The 22,794-nt window shown below is 46.1% G+C and overlaps 1 protein-coding gene across 3 annotated transcripts in view; it reads left to right on the top strand.

Moving 5' to 3' along the window:
- Positions 1-18,013: 18,013 nt before the first annotated feature.
- The window catches only part of RFX4 (regulatory factor X4), a 167,104-nt gene continuing 162,323 nt past the window's right edge, over positions 18,014-22,794 (top strand). For 2 of the 3 annotated variants that reach the window (XM_060306134.1, XM_030856170.2), the window contains exon 1: positions 18,014-18,461. In XM_060306134.1, coding sequence (XP_060162117.1) covers positions 18,419-18,461 — 43 coding nt within the window. In that variant the 5' untranslated portion in view covers positions 18,014-18,418. Of the gene's footprint in view, positions 18,462-21,731; positions 21,846-22,794 lie in introns of those variants that run through there. The other variant, XM_060306135.1, reaches the window with a different exon arrangement.

Raw genomic sequence — 22,794 nt, 5'->3', positions numbered from 1 at the left:
TAGAATGAGTGTGAATAGATAGATGCTGAGCAGGCAGAACCTACAGTTGTCTACAACTGGGGCTTAACCTAGTTTGGAGACCCAGGAATGGCTATTTTGGGAATATGGAATTCAAGGTGGGGGTCTAGAAAACTCTAGCAAATATGAAAATGCTTACTGCTCTTCTGAATAAAGCTCCTTGGAGAAGGTGGCTTTTATTGCTTCTACCCTTATGTGATGGTATTTAAGGGTCCCCTAAATTGGGAGGTAATAGAGGAAGAGCCGTGATAGACTTGTCTTTTACTTTTGCCTTTATCTTGCGTCTCTCCCTGAGTTTAGGAGCAACGTCTTATTCATATTATATTCCTAGCACTTAGCCTGGTCTGTAGTGGGGAATAAATAAATATTTGACAATCAAAGGATAAACTAATGAATAAAATATAAGTTCTAAGAGTATCTTTAGTCATTAGATCTTCTAAACCATATTCTTGCAATGAACTGTTTTGCCTTCCCACTTCACTTGCCATTCTTTTTCCTGGTTTCCCTGGCTCTTCTGCCCCTTGATTTTGTATCCTGGTTCCTGATAACCACTTCAGGCTACTCGTGTTTTGATGACTCATTTCAACTCTCTGTTAGAGTCCCCATTCTTCCATAGAAGTTCAACCCTCAGTTTTTAATACAGCTACATTGATGCTCAGTTTGAAAATGATAGTTTCAAGCCTCCCTTGTAGCTAAGAATGGTCATGTGACTTAGTTCTGGATGATAGGAGGTAAGCAGAGGCATATGACAACTTCCAGGAAACTTCCGTGGTCGTTAGCCTCCAGAGATGGCCCCCAACAATTCTTCCCCTCCTGTACACACCACTCTTCACATCAAGAGGTGGAGTGTGTCCACTATCACCCCTTCTTTGGGCTTGTCCTGTGACAGCTTTGACCACTAGAATGCAGAGGAAGGACATTCAGGGAAGTCCAAGCTTAGGCTTCAAGAGGATTGGGACTTTCACTTTCTTCCTCTTGGGACACCCATGCTTGGAATGATTTTTTGAATGCACTTCCATGCTATGAGGAGCCCAAGCAGCTGTGAGGAAAAATCCTCATGAAAGAGAACGGAGGCTTCAGGCAATGGCCCCAGCAAGCTCCTAGCTAATAGCCACTGCCAACTTTCCAGCCTTGTGGTTGAGGACATCTTGGACCTATCATTTGTCCCAGAATGCTGGCCAACACCAAGTGAAGCAGAAGAACTGTGCATTCTACTCACAGAATCATGATGTATAATAAATTATTACTGTGTTAAGCCACTAAGTTTTGGGGTGGCTTGTTATGCTTCAGTAGAAAATGAAAACACTTTCCTTAAAATATGGTTATCATACATTCTTCGCCTCTTCTTTTTCCCTTTCTCCTTCATGTATATAGGAATATATACATGATAAATAGAGCTGAAGCAATCATACTGGACTATGAGGTAATCTTAGGAATGTAGGTCATGCAAGAGAAAATAACTTGAAGTATCTCTACTTCATGTAAGAAATATAGCTTCTATCTTGAATAAGCCACTCTTATTTTGGGTCTCTGTTCAAGCTGAACCTAATTCTAACTGTATTGACTCATTCTCAGGCACCATTCAAATGATAACATCTGCACATCCCCTCAGTTTTTTCAGTTTGCTTGTTCTTCCATTTATTTTTTAATTAATTTTTGTTTTATCAAATATATGTGTATACAGTTTTAAAATCCACATAATTTTGGAGTTCCAGTTCCTGACAACATGAAGGGTCAGCTTAATCTCACTAATTCCTTCCTCCAAATCCTACTTCATAAATATCACAAAAGCCAGAAGGAAGTTGTGTGAAACTGACATAAATGCATGAGAAAACTCTGTGCAACAGGAGGTGTTTAGGTCCTGGTGTGGGGGAGAAGTAGAAGCCCAGAGCCAAACACGGCTGAGCCCCATGGATGAAAACCAGGTCAGGTGGGTTGCGGAGACTTTGAGATGTGCCTTTTGCTCTTTAACATTGTCCTGGGCAGACTTTGCTCATCTCCATGCCATGGTGAAGCAGAAAAAACAGCAGCCAGCCATGGACTGTCAGGACTACCGGTGTAACATCAGAGCAGGCACACTAGCCAAGTTGGGTTGTTAAGAGCTGGTTAATAATGGGTGCAAGCAGACTCGCCATCCCCTTAGCATTCCTTGCTTGCCCCACCCTGCGTTATGGTGACTGCTGCTTCACAGACAACGTTTGAAAAATAGCAGGTCCAGGATGGAAGTCTAAACCGTGAAGTCCTGAGGTGTGTTCTCATTCTCTCTCTGCAACCCCTATGTAAACTTACCAGGAAAGGTAGAAAGTAGGGCTTATGCTTTGGTCCTCCTCACCAGCTCAGATGTCAGTACTTCTAGGATTGGATTTCTCAGTCTTGGCTCTATTGAAATTTGGGGCAGATAAATTATTGTTGGTAGAGGATGTCCTGTACACTGTAGGGTTTTTAGGAGCATCCCTGACCTCTACCCACTAAAAGCCAGTAGCAATACTCTATTACTGCCCCTCGCCCAGATTGTGGCAACCCAAAATGTCTCCAGAAACTTCTAAATGTCTCCTGTTGGAGCAAAATCACCCCTGGTTGAGACCTCTATTTTAGGAGAATGGGTATAGGACCCCTGCATTGCAATGTGATAGCCCTGAGTATGAACTCATAGGAAAAAATAATTAGGCTTGTTGGGAGAGCCACTGGGATAAGAGAAAAACAACAAATGGAAAACTCAAGTATATTAAAGATATAAGAAAGGATACTGCTATAATGCCAAAGGCATAAAGGAGACCCAAGAATTTCTGGGTATGAAAAAAAAAAACTGAAACCAGAAATTCAATAGGTTGACTATTGAATAGTAGATGGAATAGCAGAATAAATGTAGAATAAATAAATGAAGTGGAGGATTAGTTCCAGAAAACATCAGGATGGGTTATATAGTTGAAATATTAAAAGGAAAAGTGAAGGGACACAGTAAATAAAAATATAAGGATCAACATTCAAATAATAGAAGTCCCAGAAGAAGAGGAAAAATAGAGATAGTGGAACATTTAAAGATATAGTAACAGAAGATTTCTCAGGTTAGAGAAAGTTTTAAAACCTCAAAGTACAAATATAGGAACTTAGACAAATATGATCAATGAGGAAAAACATGCCTAGATATATTTTTGTATCATTTACGTGCATTGAAGATGAAGGGAAAAGTCTAAGCAGTTCTAGATACAAAGCAAATTGCCTCCAAAGAACAAGAATCAGACCAACATCATATTTTTCAGAAGCAACATCTGCAAGGAGATCGCAGAGCAATACTTCAGGTGTTGAAGTAAAAAAACCTGGGACCTAAATTCCAAATCCAGCTAAACTACCATTTAAATATGATGTCAAAATAATTATTTTTACCATACGAAGACCCCCTTTGAAAACCTTCTGAGAAGAAGTGCTCTAGCAATAAGCAAAAAAACACCAAGGGGATGTGACCAAAACTGGAAAGGTAGATAAATAACTTGGTGAATTTCACTGTTGTAAAACTCAGCAATCATTACAATGAAATAAGCAAACAAAACTTTACATGCATGGCAATCAGTAACTAAAATTGATCAGCTAGACTGAAATTTATTTTACTTAAAATTATACATTCAATTTTATTCTTCTGGTTGTTGCTCATAACTACTAAAATAAAACTTGGTTTAGTTTTACACTTTGTAATGGCAAGTAACAAGGATGACAAAAACAAAAAGAAGATGTGATGAATAGAATACATGAGAAGAAGGCTGATATTATTTTTAAAGAAATTTAAATATAAGAGTAATTGCAATAAGTAGAAATAGATAAAACAGTATAAAATATAAAAACACAGAGAGGATTAATGTGTAATATTATTTACAAGAGAAACACTTAAACAAAAGGATACAAAAGGATTAAAAATATAGGGATGAAGAAAGACAAATTAGAGAACTATGAATTTTTTAATATAGCAATTTCATCATCAGAACCAAATGACAAAGAAGGATGCTATATATTTGTAAAACATATTTCAATGGACAGTGATCACATATATATTCACCTAAGAATTCTCTGAAATATATATATTCACCCAAGAATTCTCTGAAATATATATATTCACCTAAGAATCCTCTGAAATATATATACATATATATATATATATTTAATGACCATTGAAAGAAATAACTAGGTCAACAAGTATAGTTGGTAGTGTGAGATACACAGGTGTAAGCATTTGTCATACTTATGGAACAGAAAACAAGGTCTGTGCATTTTACTGTATGTAAATTATTCCTTGTCTCAGCTCAGGTCCTCCAAGAAGCAGGAGCCAAAACACGATTAGACACGCAAGACATTTACTGGGGAGAAATGCCCGTAAAGAGTAAAGGGAACAGAATGGAAAAAAATGGGGAGAATCTTCACACTGCAGTGCACATCTGATCCCTGTGAAAGGAGAGGGGAAAGGCAGACTGGGCAGAAAGACTCCCAGACTTTGACATGGTTCTAGAATGTTTCAGCTAGGGGAAGAGGGAGACCTCAAGCCAAAGTCTGCATCCTGCAAAAACAAGCAGCCCTATTCCCCCTGCTGTGCCCAGAGACTGAAGTGTGGCCTCAGCAGGCAAGAAGGCGATGGTGGATTCAACCCTGTCCATCAGCCCTGCTCTCTGCAGCAGGTTCTCTTGAGGGAAATCCGGGTGGCTTATCTCCATGACGGTCACGTGCCTAAATAAGGTTATGAGAAAATAATCCAATAGTGTTCCTCCACACCAGCAATAACCACTTATGAAATGTAACAAACGAGATGTCACGCACAATAGCAAGTCAACCATAAAGTGTCCTGGAATAAATCAAACGAAGGCAAGGACTTTTACCAAGGAACTCAATTAAAGGGCACACAGATTTTTCGAATAAATGGAGAGATTATACTATATTCATATATGGAATGACTAACATGCTGATTCAACTCAAAATGATTTTAATTCAAGTCCAATTAAAATTCCTCAAGGATTTTTAATAAAGCTGACAAATTTATTCTAAAATATATACGGAAAAATTAGTTCATGAGTAGCTAAACCAATTTTGAAAAAGAAGAGAAGGGAGAACTTGCCTACCAGACATAAAGAAATGTTATAAAGCCATAGTAATTAAAATAGAGTAGCACCAGATCAGAAATAGGCAAAGAGATGAAAGGAAAAGACTAGAGAGTACCCGTACAGGAAACTAGAATATGATTGCAATGGTACCAAAAACCAGTGGGGAGAGTATGGATTAACAGTTGGTTGCCGTGGACTGAGTTGTATGCTCTGCACCCCCTACAAATTCATGTGTCATGGCTCTAACCCTCAATGTGACTGTATTTGCAGATAGGGCCTTTAGGAGGAAATTGACATTAAATGAGGTTTTAAGTGTGGGGCCCTAATCCTATAGGATTGGTGGCCTTATAAGAAGAGGAAGAGAGAAAGATCTCTCCATCTCTAGGCGCGCACACCAGAGGCCACGTGAGGACACAGAGAGAAGGTGGCCGTCTGCAGGCCAGAAAGACAACTGTCCCATGAAATCAAATAGACCAGAACCTTGATCTTGGACTCATAGCCCCAGAACTGTGACAAAATAAAATTCTGTTGTTTAAACCACCCAGTCTGTGGTATTCTGTTATGGCAGCCTGAGCTGACTAAGACAATAGTTTGGTGGGAAAAAAATGGTTAACTATATTGAAAGAATATATATATATATATATATATATATATATATATATATATATATATATAAAAGATGAACTGAAGTTGGATTAAATGTTTAGATGGAATGGTAAAAAGGTTAAAGTAATGAAAGAAAAATAGTAACTTTGTAATTTTGGAGAAAGGAAGCTTTCTTAAATAAGATCCTCAAAGCATAAACCATAGTGTGGAAAAAAAATTGGTAGTGATATCCCATCATTTTTGCCGAATTCTGTTCATTAGAAGTGAGTCAGTAGGTCCAGCTCACACTCAAAGAGAGAGAATTACATGAGTGTCTGAATACCAGAGGTGGGGATTTTAAAGGTTGCTTAACATAGGATAGAAATAAGCAATCCACAAAGGACAAAATGCTACAATCTAATAAAAACAAGAAAAGGTGCTGAACCTTACTAGTTAAAACAGCAATTATTCACCATTTTTACTCCACATTTGGCTAAAAGTTTTAAAAAATAATAACATTTAGCACAAGCAAGGGCACGCATGCACTTTCATATATTGCTGGTGGAAGTGTGAACTGTTAAACTTTTGAGGAAAGCAGTCCATCCATGTCATTCAAATATTAAATGACCCAGCATTCCCCTTCATGGCAATCCATTTGATAAGAGATAAAAACACCAGTACTGGGCTTCCCTGGTGGCGCAGTGGTTGAGAGTCCGCCTGCCGATGCAGGGGACACGGGTTCGCGCCCCAGTCCAGGAAGATCCCACATGCCGCGGAGCGGCTGGGCCCGTGAGCCATGGCTGCTGAGCCTGCGCGTCCGGAGCCTCTGCTCCACAACAGGAGAGGCCACAACAGTGAGAGGCCCGTATACCGGTTAAAAAAAAAAAAAAAAAAAAAAAAAAAGCAAAGAAAACACCAGTACTTAAGAACATATGTGCAAGGATGGTCTATTGTAACATTATTCATAATGGGAAAAAATAACAAAAAAATACCCAGATCTGGAAGCTGCCCTTCCAGAAAACCTTCAATAAAGTAAACATTGGAGAAATTATGGTACAACTACACTGTGAAATATTCTCATCCAGTTAATTTGTTTATGTTTGAGCACGGAGAAAGATGTAGAACCACATACACTAAACTATTAATACATGTTACCACAGTAGGATTATAGGGGGAAGGGAGCTTATTCATTTTTAATACATGCTCATATATAATTTGAGATTTTGTAGCAAACATATTACTTTTGTTATTTCGCAAAGGCAAAAATAATTTTTAAAAAGATAAATTTACATCTCCACATGAATTAAAATCACACTGGAATTTCTTTTGGAATTGCATTTGTGTGTAAATTATTTTCTCCCAGTCATTTAAGCATTTTTAAAGCTTCACATAGGGCTTCCCTAGTGGCGCAGTGGTTGAGAGTCTGCCTGCCGATGCAGGGGACATGGGTTCGTGCCCCGGTCAGGGAAGATCCCACATGCCGCGGAGCGGGCTCGCTGAGCCTATGCTCTGCAATGGGAGAGGTCACAACAGTGAGAGGCCCACGTACTGCAAAAATAAAAAATAAAAAAAAAGCTTCACATAGTCCCTGAGCATGATCTGTCTACTATATGTAGGAGCAGCAGCTACTAAGAGTCAAGCATTTCACTGTGGTTAATCAGTTCTCATGAACAACAACGGGAAGAGAGATTTTTGCAGGACTGGGGACATGGGTCTTCTCTGCACTTGTCAAACCAAACCAAGGAAGCGAGTTTTGAAGATTCCATCTCGAGGAATGGGTGGAGTGCAAAGCTTTGTGCCATTCTCCGTTAATATTTTTTCTCATGAGTGAACTGTTGATGGGAATCAAATGGGAGAGTGTTGGAGGTCATGTGCTCCAGCAAGGCAAGGACCTGGAGCGAAGGTATTCATGGACAAGATGTACGTTTTGTTAGTTGAGCAGAGGGCCCTTCCCACTACACAGCATGAAGTTATGCAAGGCTGATCTTCTTTTAAATGGTATGGCAGACACTACTGACTGCCTACCCATTCCTCTCCTTCTTCCTTGGTAACTGAACACAGATTTGGTTCAGATACCTGGTGTCTGTGTATTTCAGAGGAAGATGGACCCCTTTCCAGCCCCAGGGGAGAGTTTTGGTTCATCTTAGCCTATCATGGTATTTATTTGCCCTTTGTCTATTATTGGTAAACGAATGGACAGGCAAGTCAATTGTTCCATGGGACAGGAAGAAAAATCTTCAAAAAAGCATTTTAGAAAGTTTTCCTACTCTTAAGAAAGGACAAAAGAAGAGAGATATTCTCTTTCCTCCTTCCAGTCTTGGCAAGGGGTTATTTATCTTGTAATTCTCTTAATTGGCAGTTCATTCCTTTCTCCTTTCCTTTCCTTTCCTCCCTCCTTCCTTCCTTCTTCATTCTGTCTTTCTTTCCCCTCTCTGAACTCCTTTTTGCAAATGCACATTTATTGACTCCCTCATAAGACATCTCCCTAAGACAGTGTTTCTTAAAATGGGTCCAAGAACCTTCTTCATCATATCATGTAGGGCATTAATTTTAAAATAACAATGATGGGACGATAAACAAAAAGTTTAAAAAAAAAGTTACTATAGAGGAAAGAGAATACAGAATAGATACGGATAGAATAGGAAATCTTTATTAATATACCTTGTTTTGCCGATTTGATCTGCATATTTGGCTTTGGAAACATGCAAATGACTTACATGTGTTTTTTAAAAGAAATCAAAGTGGAAAGAAAAATCTAAATGAAACAAATGAATAAACTTCCAGTTTCAGTTCTCATGTAAAGAGCTTGGAAGTCATCAGTCCCATCCTTACAACAAGTAAAGGCTGGACAAACAAAAGTAATGACTTTTTGGACCCATTAGAGAACTGAGGTTGCAGGGCAAAGTACCAGCCCAAACTATGGAGAGAGATGAGGATCTAGAGCATCATAATGAGATCTACTTACCTGGTGCAAAAGCCACTGGAGTCATGAACTGATTGGCATTTAAATGGTAATGTTCATGAATTGTTGGAGACTAAGTGTGGAATAGTATGAGTGACAGCCCCTGGGGATCTCAGTCTTAAGGGAACCCCCAAGCTTCATGGGCTTTATCTTCAATAACTACACCAGGGTCTCAGGATAAAGAGCTGAAAAAAGCCTCATAGCTCTGGCAGGGGGAGGGAAAGAATAATAATTGTGAAATATGCCCAGAGTTTATTCCATAATAAATGCCTACTCTCCAGGGCAAAAGACTACCAGCACCTTGTTCCAGAGCCCTGGGAGAAGGGCATTGTTCCCACTCCAGCCCCTCTAGCTTTCTTGTCTTGTCTAAGGGGAGGGGAGGTAAGAAAGTTACTATAGAAGAATAAACACTTGTGAACATTACAGTCCAGAGACACAGGCCCACTAAAAGACTGAGATTTATTTGGAATATTAGGGAACGCTCCCCCTAACTCACACCTTACTACCACAACAACAGGGGTCCAGGATAATAATGGATCCACTGAAAGAGCTGCAAGATGCAGACCATGCATGAGAAGGAGTAGTTAAGGGAATCCTGAAGTCGAAAGGGGAGACAAAAACAAGGACACTGAGGGACACTGAAGCCTCTGACAACTACAGCTACAGCAAACATCAAATACAGCGCAAATCCTCACCAGATTAATATAAATCCTCACACTAAAGGCTCAGTTCCTATTACCCAATGCAATGTACCCAGTTTTCAACAAAAAATTACAGGACATGCCAAAAGGCAAGAAAAATCAGTCGGAAGAGATCCAGCAGACATCAGAACCAGACTTGGGTATGACGCAGACGTTGGAATTACCAGACATTTAGTTTAAAATAACTGATTAATATGTTAAAGGCTCTAGTGGAAAAGTAAACAACATTAAGAATAAGGCGGGTAATTTATGCAGAGAGATGGAAATTCAAATAAAGGATCTAAAGGAAATGCTAGAAATCAAAAACAGTGTAATAGAAATGAAGGATACTTTTGATGGCTCATTAATAGACTTGACACAGTTGAGGAGAGAATCAGTGACCTTGAAGACAGGCCAATAGAAACTTCCCAAACTGAAATGCAGAGAGAAAAAAAAATGAAAAAAATGGAACAGAATGTCCAAGAACTGTTGGACAATTTCAAAATATGTAATATACATGTTGTTGGAATATCAGAAGAAGATAGAAGAAAGGAAAAGAAATATCTAAAGTAACAATGGCCAAGAACTTTCCAAAATTAATGACAGACCCAGGAAGCTCAGAAAACACCAAGCAGAATTCAAAACAAAACAAAACAAACAAACAAAATTACCCTACACCTAGGCATATCCTACTCAAAATGCAGAAAACCAGAGACAAGGGCAAAGCCTTGAAAAAAGCCAAAGGGAAAAACACCTTACCTAGAGAGGAACAAGGGTGAGAATTACAATGGACTTCTCATCAGATACCATGCAAATAAGAGAATAGAGTGATATATTTGAAGTTTTTTTCTTTTTTAAAGAACCCCAACTTGGAATTCTGTATCCAACAAAATTATCCTTCAAAGTGAAGAAGAGAGAAAGACATTGTCTAACAAACAAAAACTGAGGAAACATTGCCACCAGACCTTTCTTGCAATAAATGTTAAAGGAAGTTCTTCAGAGAAGGAAAAAAATCAGAAACTCAGGTCTGTGTAAGGAATCTAAGAGCATTGGAGGAGGAAGAGATAAAGGTAAAATAAAATCTCTTATTTTTCTTATTCTTAATTGATCCAATAAGATCAATAAAAAAATTAAAACTTATTGTTATTTAAAGGAATAATAGTAACAACGTAATGGGTGATTATAGCATATGGATAAGCAAAATAAATGACAGCAATGTCATAAGGGACAGGCAGGAGGAATTGAGACTACTCTGTTATAAGGTACCTGCACTACATGTGAAGCAGAATAGTGTCATTTGAAGGTGGATTTAGATTAGTTAGAAATGTATATTGAAAACTCTAGGGAAATTACTAAAAAAAAATTTTAAGTATAATTTACTAGGAGAGGAGATAAAGTGCTCAATTAAAACTTAAACCCTAGGAAGGCAGAAAAAGAAGTTTCTGGCAATGAAGAGAAAATGGTTACAAACATATTAATGTTTGGTTGACACTAACCCAAATATATCAATAATCACTTTAAATATGAATATTTAAATATACCAATTAAAAAACAGAGATTGTCATGGTAGATTAAAAACAGAAGACTCAACTATGTGTTGTCTACAAAAACACAATTTAAATATAAACATTCTGATAGGTAAAAAGTAGAGGGATAGAGAAAGATATATGTCCTGTGCTAACACTAATCAAAAGAAAGCTGGAATAACTCTACTAATTTCAGACAAAGCAGAATTCAGAATTAGGGAAATTATCAGAGGGGCACGACATAATAATAAAAAGATAAATTGTCCAAGAAGCTATAACAAATGAATAAAGTTGATAACTTATCTACACAGATATTTTCCCCATGGGACTTTAAAACAAGTATTTGTACGGTCCTTGGAAAATATACCCTAATGACAAAATGCACCAAAAGAAAAAGATCTTAAATGACTTTCAGTAATCACATTGTTAATAATAATATTGATATTCTGAAACTATCACACACACATGCACACAACTGTAAAGAGCTGGGTCCTATCCTTCAGGGACTTAGGGCCAAGCGCAAGAGACAGACATAAAAGCTATTAATTATGGCAACATGATAAGTAATATAATAGGGCTATGAACAAATGCTGGGGTAATAGCCAGGAGGAAACACTTAACTTTGCATAATACGGTCAGGAAAAGCTTCCTAGAGAAAGTAACAATTGAGCTGTTATTTTTCCTTAGGGATTGAAAAACTGTAATGTTTAATTGTCATTCCTTCTGCATATATTAGCTGGAATTCTCAATTTGAAAAACTTCCATCAACTATTTTTGTTGCTGTGAGATAGAGTTCATATAGGAAAGGCAGGATAAATGTTTGACTTTCCCCCTTCACTTACTAGTTTTTAAGCTAATAATTCTGTTACCTAGATTCCTCCAAAGGTGAACCTCTTTGGGTATTTTATTGTAGTAGTGTTATGACCTCATAGCATTAACACATTTGATGTGCTTCAACCCGTTAAGTTATTATTTCCAATTCTAAAATTGTCACATCTTGAAGCTCCCTTCAATGATCTTGAAGTTTTTCACAGCTTCCTTTCTCGTTGGCATGACCAAGTGATCCAGGCTCATCGTTTACATTTCTTGCCCCAGACGTGGAATCAGCCATTTCTCCAACACTCTGACTCCTTCAATGGGAAATAGTATTTAGAGCATTTGGGAAGCTTTTTAAATGGTGGTCTCCTGTCTCTAGTTTCCCTCTCTTTAAAAACATTCTCTGCCTTTATGCCAGTGTCTGATGATCTTTCTCTAATGCAGATCTGATTATGTCCCTTACTTGATGATAATTGTCCATGCTGCATCATCCTCCACAGGTTCAAGTCTAAGCTCCTTAGATTGGCACACAGGACCCTTTTTTTGCCTACCTTTGTCGTTCACATTTCTATCTACCTTTCTAGCCTACTTTCCTGGGCACATACTGCCCTCCAACCATGTCAAAGCATTTTGTAGCTTTCCAACTGAGCCATGCATTTTGTCTTTATAATTACATGTTTGCGACCATTTTCTATTCATTGCCAGAAACTTCTTTTTCTGCCTTCTTTGGTTTTAACTGAGCATTTTCTGGATATCAGTGACAACTGTGGGCAGAAATCAATTCAGCCTTCAGGTGGTTCCAGAGTGAGCGGGGGTCGTGGGGGGGATCCCTTCCTGCCACAGCAGCTCCAGGCACCCTACTTGTAGATTACTTATCCAGATGTTTTATAGTTCTTCCTGAGTCACCTTCACTGAAACAAGACAATGTAAGGTAAACACAGTCTTATTGGACGATTTATCCCCACACCTTGCAGAGGTGCATTGAAGGTGCTCCAGCAAAGTTTGTTGAAGTAAATAACTATGTAATTAACAAATGAGTCATTAACAAACATAAGGTTGGACTCATGTCTTTACTATAATGGAAGATCCATGAAGGCAGGAATATTGTTTAACATTTGTTTGTTTATCATCAGCCCTCCCAACAGCATGGAGACTCCAGGAGGTGGAAGGGAGGGGAGGAAGCTTGTCTGTCCTGTTCACCTCTGAACCTCTGCCTAGAACAACACTGATTGTGTCTTCCTCAGCAGAGGTTTCTCTGCTGAAGGTGATCCAGGCCTAGACCCACACATAATGCAACTCTACAGTATAAACCCACAATTGGAGATTTTGATAGAGGACATATTGTCTTCCAGATTTCACTTTTAGAGTTAGTGGCACAGGGCTCTGACTTTCACTTAGAACCAGAGTGTTTCAGTGCTGTGCAAAGTGTGAAACTCGTGTCCGGTGACTTCACTGCATGAGGAAATCCATCATCTTGTGCTCTTGTGGGTCTGTGTCACTTGCTACCAGTCAGACCAGTGGATGGGCCATTCATAGCAATCAATAAATACTGTCCAGAGACAGGTTGACAGCAGTGAGCAAGAGGGACAAAGTTCCAGCCCTCCTAAGGCTTGTGTTGTGGAGTGGAGAGGCATGCAATGAATAAGGAAACAAAACAGTTTTAGATGGTGGTAAGTTCTGTAGAGAAAATAGAACATCAGACAAGTAAATAATTACAGTAAGGTGAGTGTTAGGATTGGGAAGTACAAGGCACTATGGAGACAACAGCAGGGGTGGGGCAGAGCATTCCGGATGACCTGGGAGGGATTCACCCTGCACCCTCCTCTTCTATGCTGCTCCTTCATCCATTCCAAGGACTTCAGAAGCCACCAAGGTCTACACATCAGTGCCAACTCCATGCTTTCATGGGGCTGCCTTCCAGTCATTGCCACTGGGCTATTGGGAAGTTTTATAAGCACTTCAAGTCGCCTCTGCCTTGCTGCCAGATCTTCCCTCCTCCCCCCATCAGACAGTCTCTGTGAATGGTGTCAATAGCCCAAGTCAGAAACCTGTACATCACTCCACCCTGCCCCTCACTGGGCACATCCAGCTAACACCAAAGCTGATAGATGTGATCTCCTCAGTATCTCCTGAACCCAGTCACTTCTTCCTGCCCCCACTGACATGTCCCTATTTCAGGGAATCCATCAGGATTCCTCCCCCCGACTTCAGTGACCACCACCTCTAGCAACCAACCCCCATCCTGGTGTCACACTGTGGCCACACTGGTATCTCCAAAATACAAATGTAGTCCTGTATTCAAATCCCTTCCAGGATGGGATTAGCATGACCTGATCCTCACCTACCTCCCAAAGAAGTTGCTTGTTACTCCTCCCTCCCGTTCTATGTGCAGCCATGCCAGGCTCCAGACCCCAAACATACCACAGAGGCTCCTATGTCTGTAACACCCCTCAGCCCCCCTGCCTGCTGAATCCAGTTCCTGGCTTAGTCATCACTTCCTGGAGGAGGCCTGCCTTGACACCAGCCTCTTGGGCTCAGCTTCACGTCCCTGCTCTTGGTTCCCACAGTACTCACACTTTCTCCACCGCCCCCTGTGTATTTATTTTGGAGGATAGGAGCTGGGTCACTCACTGTTGTGTCCACAGTGCCTGTGAAGTGCAAGAGTGCTACACTGCACCCTAGTTGTCCTCCTCTCTCAAAGTGGGGACAACAATAATACATGTTAGCTGTATCATGAGGATCAAATGAGATAATGCGTGGAAAACACCTATCACAGTCAATACATAAGGAGTAAATGGTAGCTATTATTACTATATGATGTTGTTCATACTGAATCTAAACAAACATTTTATTGATGTTTGAAATACATTCAGGAAAATACATAAAATCATAAGCATACAGAGCTCAGTGAATTTTCACAAATGAATGCACCCTTGTCACTGACCCCCAGATAGCACTGTTTTATTTTATTTTGCTTTATTGAAGTGTAGTTGATTTACAATGCTGTGTTAGTTTCAGGTGTACAGCAAAGTGATTCAGTTTATATATATAAACATATTCTTTTTCAGATTCTTTTCCATTATATGTTATTACAAAATATTATAGTTCCCTGTGCTATACAGTAGGTCCTTTTTGTTTATCTATTTTATATATAGTAGTGTGTATCTGTTAATCCCAAACTCCTAATTTATCCCTCACCCCCTTTGCCCTTTGGTAACCATAAGTTTGTTTTCTATGTCTGTGAGTCTGTTTCTGTTTTTGATTGGTAAGTAAGTTCATTTGTATCATTTTTTTAGATTCCACATATAAATGATATCATATGATATTTGTCTGACTTTATTTAGTGTGATAATCTCTAGGTCCGTCCATGTTGCTGCAAATGGTATTATTTCATGCTTTTTTATGGCTGGGTAATATTCCACTATATATATGTACCACATTTTCTTTATCCATTCACCAGTCGATGGACATTTAGGTTGCTTCCGTGTCTTGGCTATTGTAAATAGTGCTGCTCTAAACATTGGGATGCATGTGTCTTTTCGAATTAGAGTTTTCGTCTTTTCTGGATATATTCCCAGGAGTGGGATTGCTGGATCATATGGTAACTCTATTTTTAGTTTTCTAAGGCACCTCCATACTGTTCTCCGTAGTGGCTGCACCAATTTACATTCCCACCAACAGCAGATAGCACTATTTTAAAGCTCAGATGTTACCTTCTCAGAGATGCCCTCCCTTATGTCCCACCCCCTACATAGCACTCATCATCAGACATCCTAAATAACCTAATTATATATTTTATATATTATCTGTCTCACCTCACTCCAACATAAACTACAGGAGAGCATGATTCTTTTTAGTCTATTTTGTTCACTGCTGTATCCTCAGCTCCTAGAATAGTGCTAAGCACATAGTAGGTATGCAACAAAAATTTATACTAAAGAATGAATGAATAAGTGCTTATATTCATTTCTTTAAGCTCCTGGGTGCTGCAGCACTGTCATGTCTAAGAAACAGTACCCTCCCAGGTTAGACAGCACAGGGCAGGGACCTAGCCTAGCCTGCGCCCTGAACTGTGCACGGCACGCATCTGCGCGGCCCACCTGAGTTCTTTCTCCTCACTCCTCCCTGGCGAGTCTGGCCCACCCCGCCCCAATTTTGCGTGCATAATAATTAAAATAAGAATAATAGCAACAGCCATAACAGTCTCGTCCGCCCTCTGGAGACAACCCGGCCCCTGGCATCCCTCAAGGATTTTCCCAGGGCCTGAAGCACGAGCTTCCCCGCAACCACCGGAAGGCACCTCGTCAAGCTCCCCGCCAAGTCTTCTACCTCCCAATGGGCCCCTGCAGCTGGCTGATGGAGGTTTTTATCATCCGCCCCATTTCGTCCAGGGAAAAACGGAGGCTGCGAAAGGAGAACCCGGCCTCTCTGATCTCCTGACTTGGAATCCCGCGGTCTTTGCCACCACGCACACCACGACCACGTGCGGTGATCACCACCGTCGCCTTTGGTTGGTTTCATACCCCCCTTCCCTTCACCAACCATCGCGGCCGGAAAGAATGTGCCTGGCGCTGCTCTGGGCTCTGAGCAAACGGCTGTGCACGGTGTTCCTGCAGGAACAAACGGGTTATGAACCAGGCACCGGCCGGGGCAAGAGGGGCGCCTCACACAGAGTGGTCAGGCGCACTCCGAGGAGGCGACGCTAGCTGAGATCAGGGTGATGGGAAAGAGCCGGTCACGCGGGCACATGTTGGGGGGAGGTAGATGGTAAGGAGAGTTCCAAGTAGAGAGAACAGCGAATACTCAGCCCCTTTTACATCCACTACCTCGTTTAATTTTACCCCACACTTTGAGAGGGGACACTTTGCCCCATTTTACAGACGAGGAAACTGAGGCCCATAAAGAGTAGGGCATTTACCGAATGGGATTCGAACCCAGCTCTCTGAAATACGCTAAGCCCGGACTCTCCAGCCCGCGTTCCGCGCCGCCTCTTTTCTTCCGCACCGTGACCTTAACTCGGCACGTGCTGGCCCCTCGCCCCCCAGCCCAACATTGTCCCACTTAGGAGGGCAGACTGGGGGGCTTTCGGAGGGACCGCGGAAGTCGCGCCCTGCTTGGGGTCCCGGGTTAGAGACTCCCTCGCCCTGAGTTAGGGACCCCTCCCGCGCGCCCCGCCCCTTCCGCGGCCGGGCCGGCGCTGCCTCTGTCCATGGTCAAAGCACCCGGGTAATCCGCCTTTCTCTTCCGCCCGCCGAGCCCCATTCATATTCTAATCACAGCGCGGCCGGCCCGCGAACGGCCACTTTATCGGGGCCCGCGGAGACGCAGCCGGCCCCCCCCACTTCCACTTCCAGCCCCCCAGCTCCTCGCCCCCCTCTTTCTGCACTCTACACTCAGCCGAGGAGGGGGTCCCTGGGAAAACCGCGTTCCCACTCGCAGGCCCGGGCTTCTCGCAAACTTCGTGGCTGGCTGGGGGCGGGGGCTGGAGGAGGGAGGAAGGGACCGAGACACAGACAGACTGACAGACAGAGTTACGGGAAGAGGCGGGGGCTGCGGGGAGTGTCAGAGAGACCAAGGGGGATAGAGACAGAGAGGGGCAGAGTCCTAGGGAGAGACAAAGAGGTGAGGGGGCAGGGGCTGGACCGAAACGCACGCAGCCCAAACCGGAGACATAGAGGGACACAGAGGACGAGGGAAGGACAGAGGGAGACAGAGACAGGGAGGCAGGCGGAGAGAGAGAGGCAGATACACCCAGAAGATAGAGAAAGTTCTGGAGATGAGTCAGCGCCTCACACCCTCCCTGCCAAGCGGCCTTCTCGCCGCCCGGGGTGGGGGTGGGGTCTTAGGGCTGCAGTTCCCCTTCCCCTCCCCTTTCAGCGCTCTCCACTCCCCCACGCGTGTCCGCGGATCCGCGTGGAAGGGAGTCAAGGCTTACCTCATCCCCAGGGCTCCCACTCAAAATCTAACCCGGGACCAAACTTGGGGGGCCCAAGAGAAGCGGGAAAGGAGTGGGGCCCACTCGTGGCCGCGTAGGCGACTCACCAGGCTCCTCGGAGCCCCCTGCCCACCCCCCAAGCCTGCGCCGCGCCTGGCCGGATCGGGGGAGGGGGGCAGGGGGGAGGGGGCCACATCTAAGCCAATTTTGATTTCGCCTATAATGAGTGCCGGGCGAAGGCTGGAGAAGGCCTCTGGAACTTTAAATAAGAAAAACGTTGCTAATGCTATAATAGAAGGGGGAAGTCGGAGGGCTGGGATTGCGTCGCTCTGAGCCCCCCTTTTCGGAGGCGGCTTTTCTTATTCAAAACAGGCCCACAATGGGCTTCACAGTGCGCCTCGCCACGGCCCCATCTGACGAGCGGCCATTCATCAGGCCGGCTGGCCTATCAATGACATTGCTCCCATCGGGGCTCCTATAAAATGATGCTTTTTCCCATGAAACATCCGCAAACATTTTGACGGGTTTGGCTTTGCCCGGCTGGATTACTGAGTGTCCCCTTGCTCGCTCGCTCTTTCTCTCTCCCCCTTCTCCGAGCTCTCTCCCTTCTCTCTCTCTCTCCTCTTTTCTTCTTTCTCTGTTCGCCTTTCTCTTTCTGCCTTTTCCTTTTCTTCTTTATCCTTCCGTCCTTGCACTCTCTGCGTCTCTTTCTCCTTCTCCCCTCCTTCCTCCCTTCCTCCCTGGGCAGCTCTAGCACAGGGGACCCCCAAACATCAGGACTTTTGGGGGGCGCCTGTGCTGTCCATGGGAAGAGCATGCATTGTGGGTTACTGGAGGAACCCGACATGGATTCCACAGGTTAGTCCTACTGGTGGGGGTTGGGGGGAGACACTGGGAGGGAAAGAAGAGGTAGAAGGGGAACTTCAGCAAGAGTCGCAAAAAGTTCAGAAGGGTCAACTTGACAGCGGAACCCCAGGAAATAACGGAGCCTGCAGAAGTTTTCAATCCCATGCGATGTGCGATGTCTGTAAGCGGATGCGTGGAAGTGTGCGCGTGTGTAAGCGTGTGACTGTATGTGTAAATGTGTGTGTGTGCGCGCGCGCTGAGGAGCGCGCTCTTGCTAGCCGCGGACACAAAGTTATGTAAAGATTCGCTGGCTCGCGGCGAGCTCGAGGTGCCACTTGCAGAAACTTTGCGAGCCGACCGCCCCCTCCCGGGCCCGGCTCCTCCCCCGGTTTGGGGGCCCCGGAATAGCGGTGCGCTCTGGAGCTGGTGGCTAGGGCCAGGAAGCCGAGCGGAACGCCCCAGAGGCGGGGGAGGGCGACGGCTCCGCACAGCGCCTGGGAGGTGGGGACAGAGGCTCCGACTGGTAGAGATGCGCAGCTGGAGGGAGTGGCGGCGGCGAACCCGGTGGTCCTGGGGAATCCGCGCCCGGTCTGGAGGAGGGAGCCCCGGGCCGTCCGAGGCGGGGTGTAGCCTCCTTGCCCGGAAGGGGCACCCGACGATGCGCTCCGCTTGGGGATTGTAATTCTGCTGAAGGGAGGACAAGACGCTGAGCGGCTGGCGAGGCCTGGCGTCTGGGTCTGCAAACTGCTCGGCACTTTGGGGTCTGTTGGCTGTGGGCATCAGGTTTTGGGGTTGCGGCCGTCCGTAACAACAGAGAAAGCAAGCCAAGGAATCTCTTACAACGAAAAAGCCCAGCGTCTCAGTTCTTTCTCCAGTAGAGTCTTCGCCACCTCCCAGTTCTAGCGCCTTTGAAGAGCCGCCAAACTTCTAGATCAGAGTTATGCTCCCTGTGCCCCTTCCAGGTGAAAGAAATTCTCTGGAAGTTCACCTCCTCCCCCAGCCGCAGTCTTCCAACCAGTGCAGTCCTGTCCCGGCTTGGTTGCAGCCTTGGAGTTTCGTGGGGAGAGGCAGAAACAGGGCAGTGAGAGCAGCCTGGGCCGAGGCAGCAGCTTGACGCGATGCTTGAGGGGATGCCTACGAGCATCCGCTGCTGGACTTTGCAGCGCGGAGCAACAAGTGCCTTCCAGTCTCTGCCATCCCCTAACACACGCGCGACTCCTCCCTGAGCAAATAAACACCACAAGATTGTTTCCCCATCTCCACTCCGAAGCAGGCTGGAAATGGATGTGGGGTGGGAGTAGGGGTCATCTGGGCATTGCCCCAGATGGTCTTTCTTCCGTCCTTGCAGATAGATTTCCAGCCTCTCCTGGCTTCTGCTGGGGCCCTGGTGGACAAGACGCCCACCCCTCTGGCCAGGGGTATATTTGATTTTCCAGGGTAATTGTCTATCTCTGATCTCAAGAGCTAAGTCCTTCTCCACTGCGCTCCCCCGAGTGGGTGTGGGTCCCCTGGGAGTGGGGAAAGGCTGAGCCCCGAAGAACTCCTTACTATGTGCAATGACTAATGAAGGTAAGGAGAGGCGTCGCCTGCCGCCCGCCCGGCTGCGGGTGCGCGGCCAGCCCTGCTGGATCCTCTCCGCTGGCGGTAAAGAGGGCGCCCAGAGAGGGAAAAGAGACCCTCCCTACATACTGCTATGCCAAGTGTTAGTGCCACTACGCACCTCCTGGGCACCCCAACTTTAGAGGTGAATATCCTTGAACAAAATTAAACCCATGTCTGCATGGTTTGTGACCAAGTATTTGCAAGGGGTTCACGTAGGGACTTGGGGTCTCCATGCCCCGCACCAGCCATGGCCCAGCTGGGGGTTTTAGCCACCCCTTCCACACGACTGGAGCTTCTCGGTGCGTTCTGGGGAGAGCTGTGGGGTTGTGGAAACGTTCTGTTTTCTGTCCTCTAGCTAGTGGTCGTGGAGACACCTGGTCATTACTTACAGCAGACACCCGCAACGGGTTCTGAAATCTTTTCTCCCATCCACTCCCCTCCCCTTTTCGAAAATCTGAGACATCCCTAGATCGCCATCCTGAACTCAAAAAGTTCTGGGAAACGGCAGCGTGAAGAAATGACACGAGGCGCACCAGGTGACATTTTCACTCGGGCTTGCAAAACCGACGACAAGGGAAGTGCGGCTCGGCGCGGTCCGGTCCAGGACCTTCCCTCACCTCGCTTCCAGAGAACTTAATCCAATTAGCTTTTCTTTGGAGTTTCCCTTTTTATGTAAAGGTCCTTTCTCCCCGTCTTGCTGAGACCTGCGCTCCTTGGAGCAGTTCGATTCTGCTCCTTTTACGGCAGATTGCGCGCAAATCTTACGGCAGAACCACGAATATTATCGTTATTATTATTTCATTCCGAAAGGGCTGGAACGATCGATTCGCAGCAAGTGCTGGGGCGATGTCCGGAGCGTCCGGGGTCGGAGCGGCCGGCGGGCCAGGCCTCCGTCCCTTCCTCTTAAAAGGAAAATCACCGCAACGTGCCTCGGGCCCGGGAGGACAGTTTTGCAGGGGCCGGGGCTCTAGTGGTCCGCCTGGGGGCCCCTTCAGCGTGGCCTGCGGAAACGCGCCCCTTTGTTCCGCGCACCGAGGCGGTAATATATTCCTCAAGTTTTCCCAAAATACTCAACAAGTGTGAGGGCTGAGACAATGCCCCGTCGGAGGAGGCCGGGGAGCCGGCGCGCGCCTCTGGGCCCTGGCCTAGCCCGCCGCCGAGTGCCACAAAGCAGAGCTCCTCTCACAGGAGGCCCGCAGCGCGACCGGGCTCGGGGAGGCGGCGGAGGCCGCAGGCGCACGCGTGGGGCGGTTGACGCGCCCTCCGCCCGGTGCGCGGTTTGCAGCTGCGTCGCTGCCGGCTCGCGCCTCAGCCCCGCGCCGCGCAGTCTGCGCCGAGCCCCGTGTGGCCCGCCGTCCCCACGCGGGCCGCCGCCGGCGCTTAACGTATTCGTGGCCTGTGGCTCCAATCCCGGCTGCCCCTCCCCGACGAGCGTTGCTCAGTTACTCAAGGTACCTGGAAATTCGAGAACGAGGGGCGGGGTGGGGGGAAAGTAGGTAGAGTTTTAGGCCACAGAGAACTTGTGCAAAGTGGGCCGGGGCCAGGTTGGTCGCCTGCGCAACAGTAAGGGTTGTTTCTTGTTAAACGGGACGGCGCCTTACGGAGGGGCAGTGACGAACCCGACCTGGAAACTTCTGCCTCTACCCGCTTTCCGCCGCGACCTCCAAAACCCAGAGCGGCCAAAGCACCCCTAGAGCCGGATTTGAGCTCCCTGGGCTACAACGGCGGGAAGACACTCTGGTCTACAGGCCTCCGGCTCAGCACAAGGCCCGACCTGGCTCCGAGGGCCCGCAGGTGGGGACCTTCAGTGGCTTTGGCGTGGGGCCGGCGGGGCATAGAGCGCCCGGGTGGGAGGAGGCCCCGGGCCTAGGAAAGCAGCCGTCTTCTCCAGCCCCGGGACTCGGACTGCGAGCTCGGGGAACAAGGGGTCGGAGCTGTGAACTTTGCCCCCGCGCCCAAATCAGACTGTCTCGCCCTCCCCGGCCGTGTGTGTGTGTGTGTGTGTGTGTGTGTGTGGCCGGTAAAGGGGGCATGCTCGCGCCACCCTCGCCACCTGCCAAGTGCCGACGTCTGGGTTTGGCATCAGGGTCAACTAAGAGCCGCGTGGTCCCCAGGTCCCCAGTCCGGGTGGCTGCAGCACTAGCCAGCGCGGACGCGGCGTGCAGGCCGGGCTCGGGGAGCCCCGCACGCGACTTGGTGCGGCGGCCCGGGACAGCGCGCTTTCCCACCCGGCCTGTAGGTCCTGGAGACCCGGAAAACTTTGCAGGGCCCGCCCGGCGACTAGGCCCTGGGATTTCCATAGCTGCGCCCGCCCCCTCCCCAGCGCGTCGCCATGGAGACTGCTGGAAGTTGGTGGTGGAAAACAGACCCAGCGCAAAGCAAAATATTATGAGTGCAGTTGGGGTGACTTCAGGGGGGGCAGGGGACCGGAGGGCATGAGCGGGAGCCAGAGGCAGAGGCCGACAACAAAAGGCCGAGTACGAGGGGGAGAGAGGAGTTTGCACGGGGCCTCCCCGCCGCTGTGTGAGAGCTGGACCATCCTGCTTCCCAGAGGCGCCGAGGTCTCTAATTTCTCTCCAGCAGCTACACCTTTTCTCAGCCCGCCTGCGCGCCCTCTCTCCCACCCCTCCTCCTCCGGGTTCTCGTCCAGCCTCCCTCCCCATCCCGAAGTTAGGCGCCAGCTGGGCAGTGCGCCCGCCCCCCCCCCCACGAGCCACAGGCTCACCAACGTGAAAGGTTCTGG

The sequence above is a fragment of the Globicephala melas genome, chromosome 10, assembly GCF_963455315.2.
Source record: "Globicephala melas chromosome 10, mGloMel1.2, whole genome shotgun sequence".
Classification (NCBI taxonomy): Eukaryota; Metazoa; Chordata; class Mammalia; order Artiodactyla; family Delphinidae; genus Globicephala; species Globicephala melas.
Note: the sequence above shows the minus strand (reverse complement) of the source record. Positions and strands in the feature narration are given on the sequence as shown.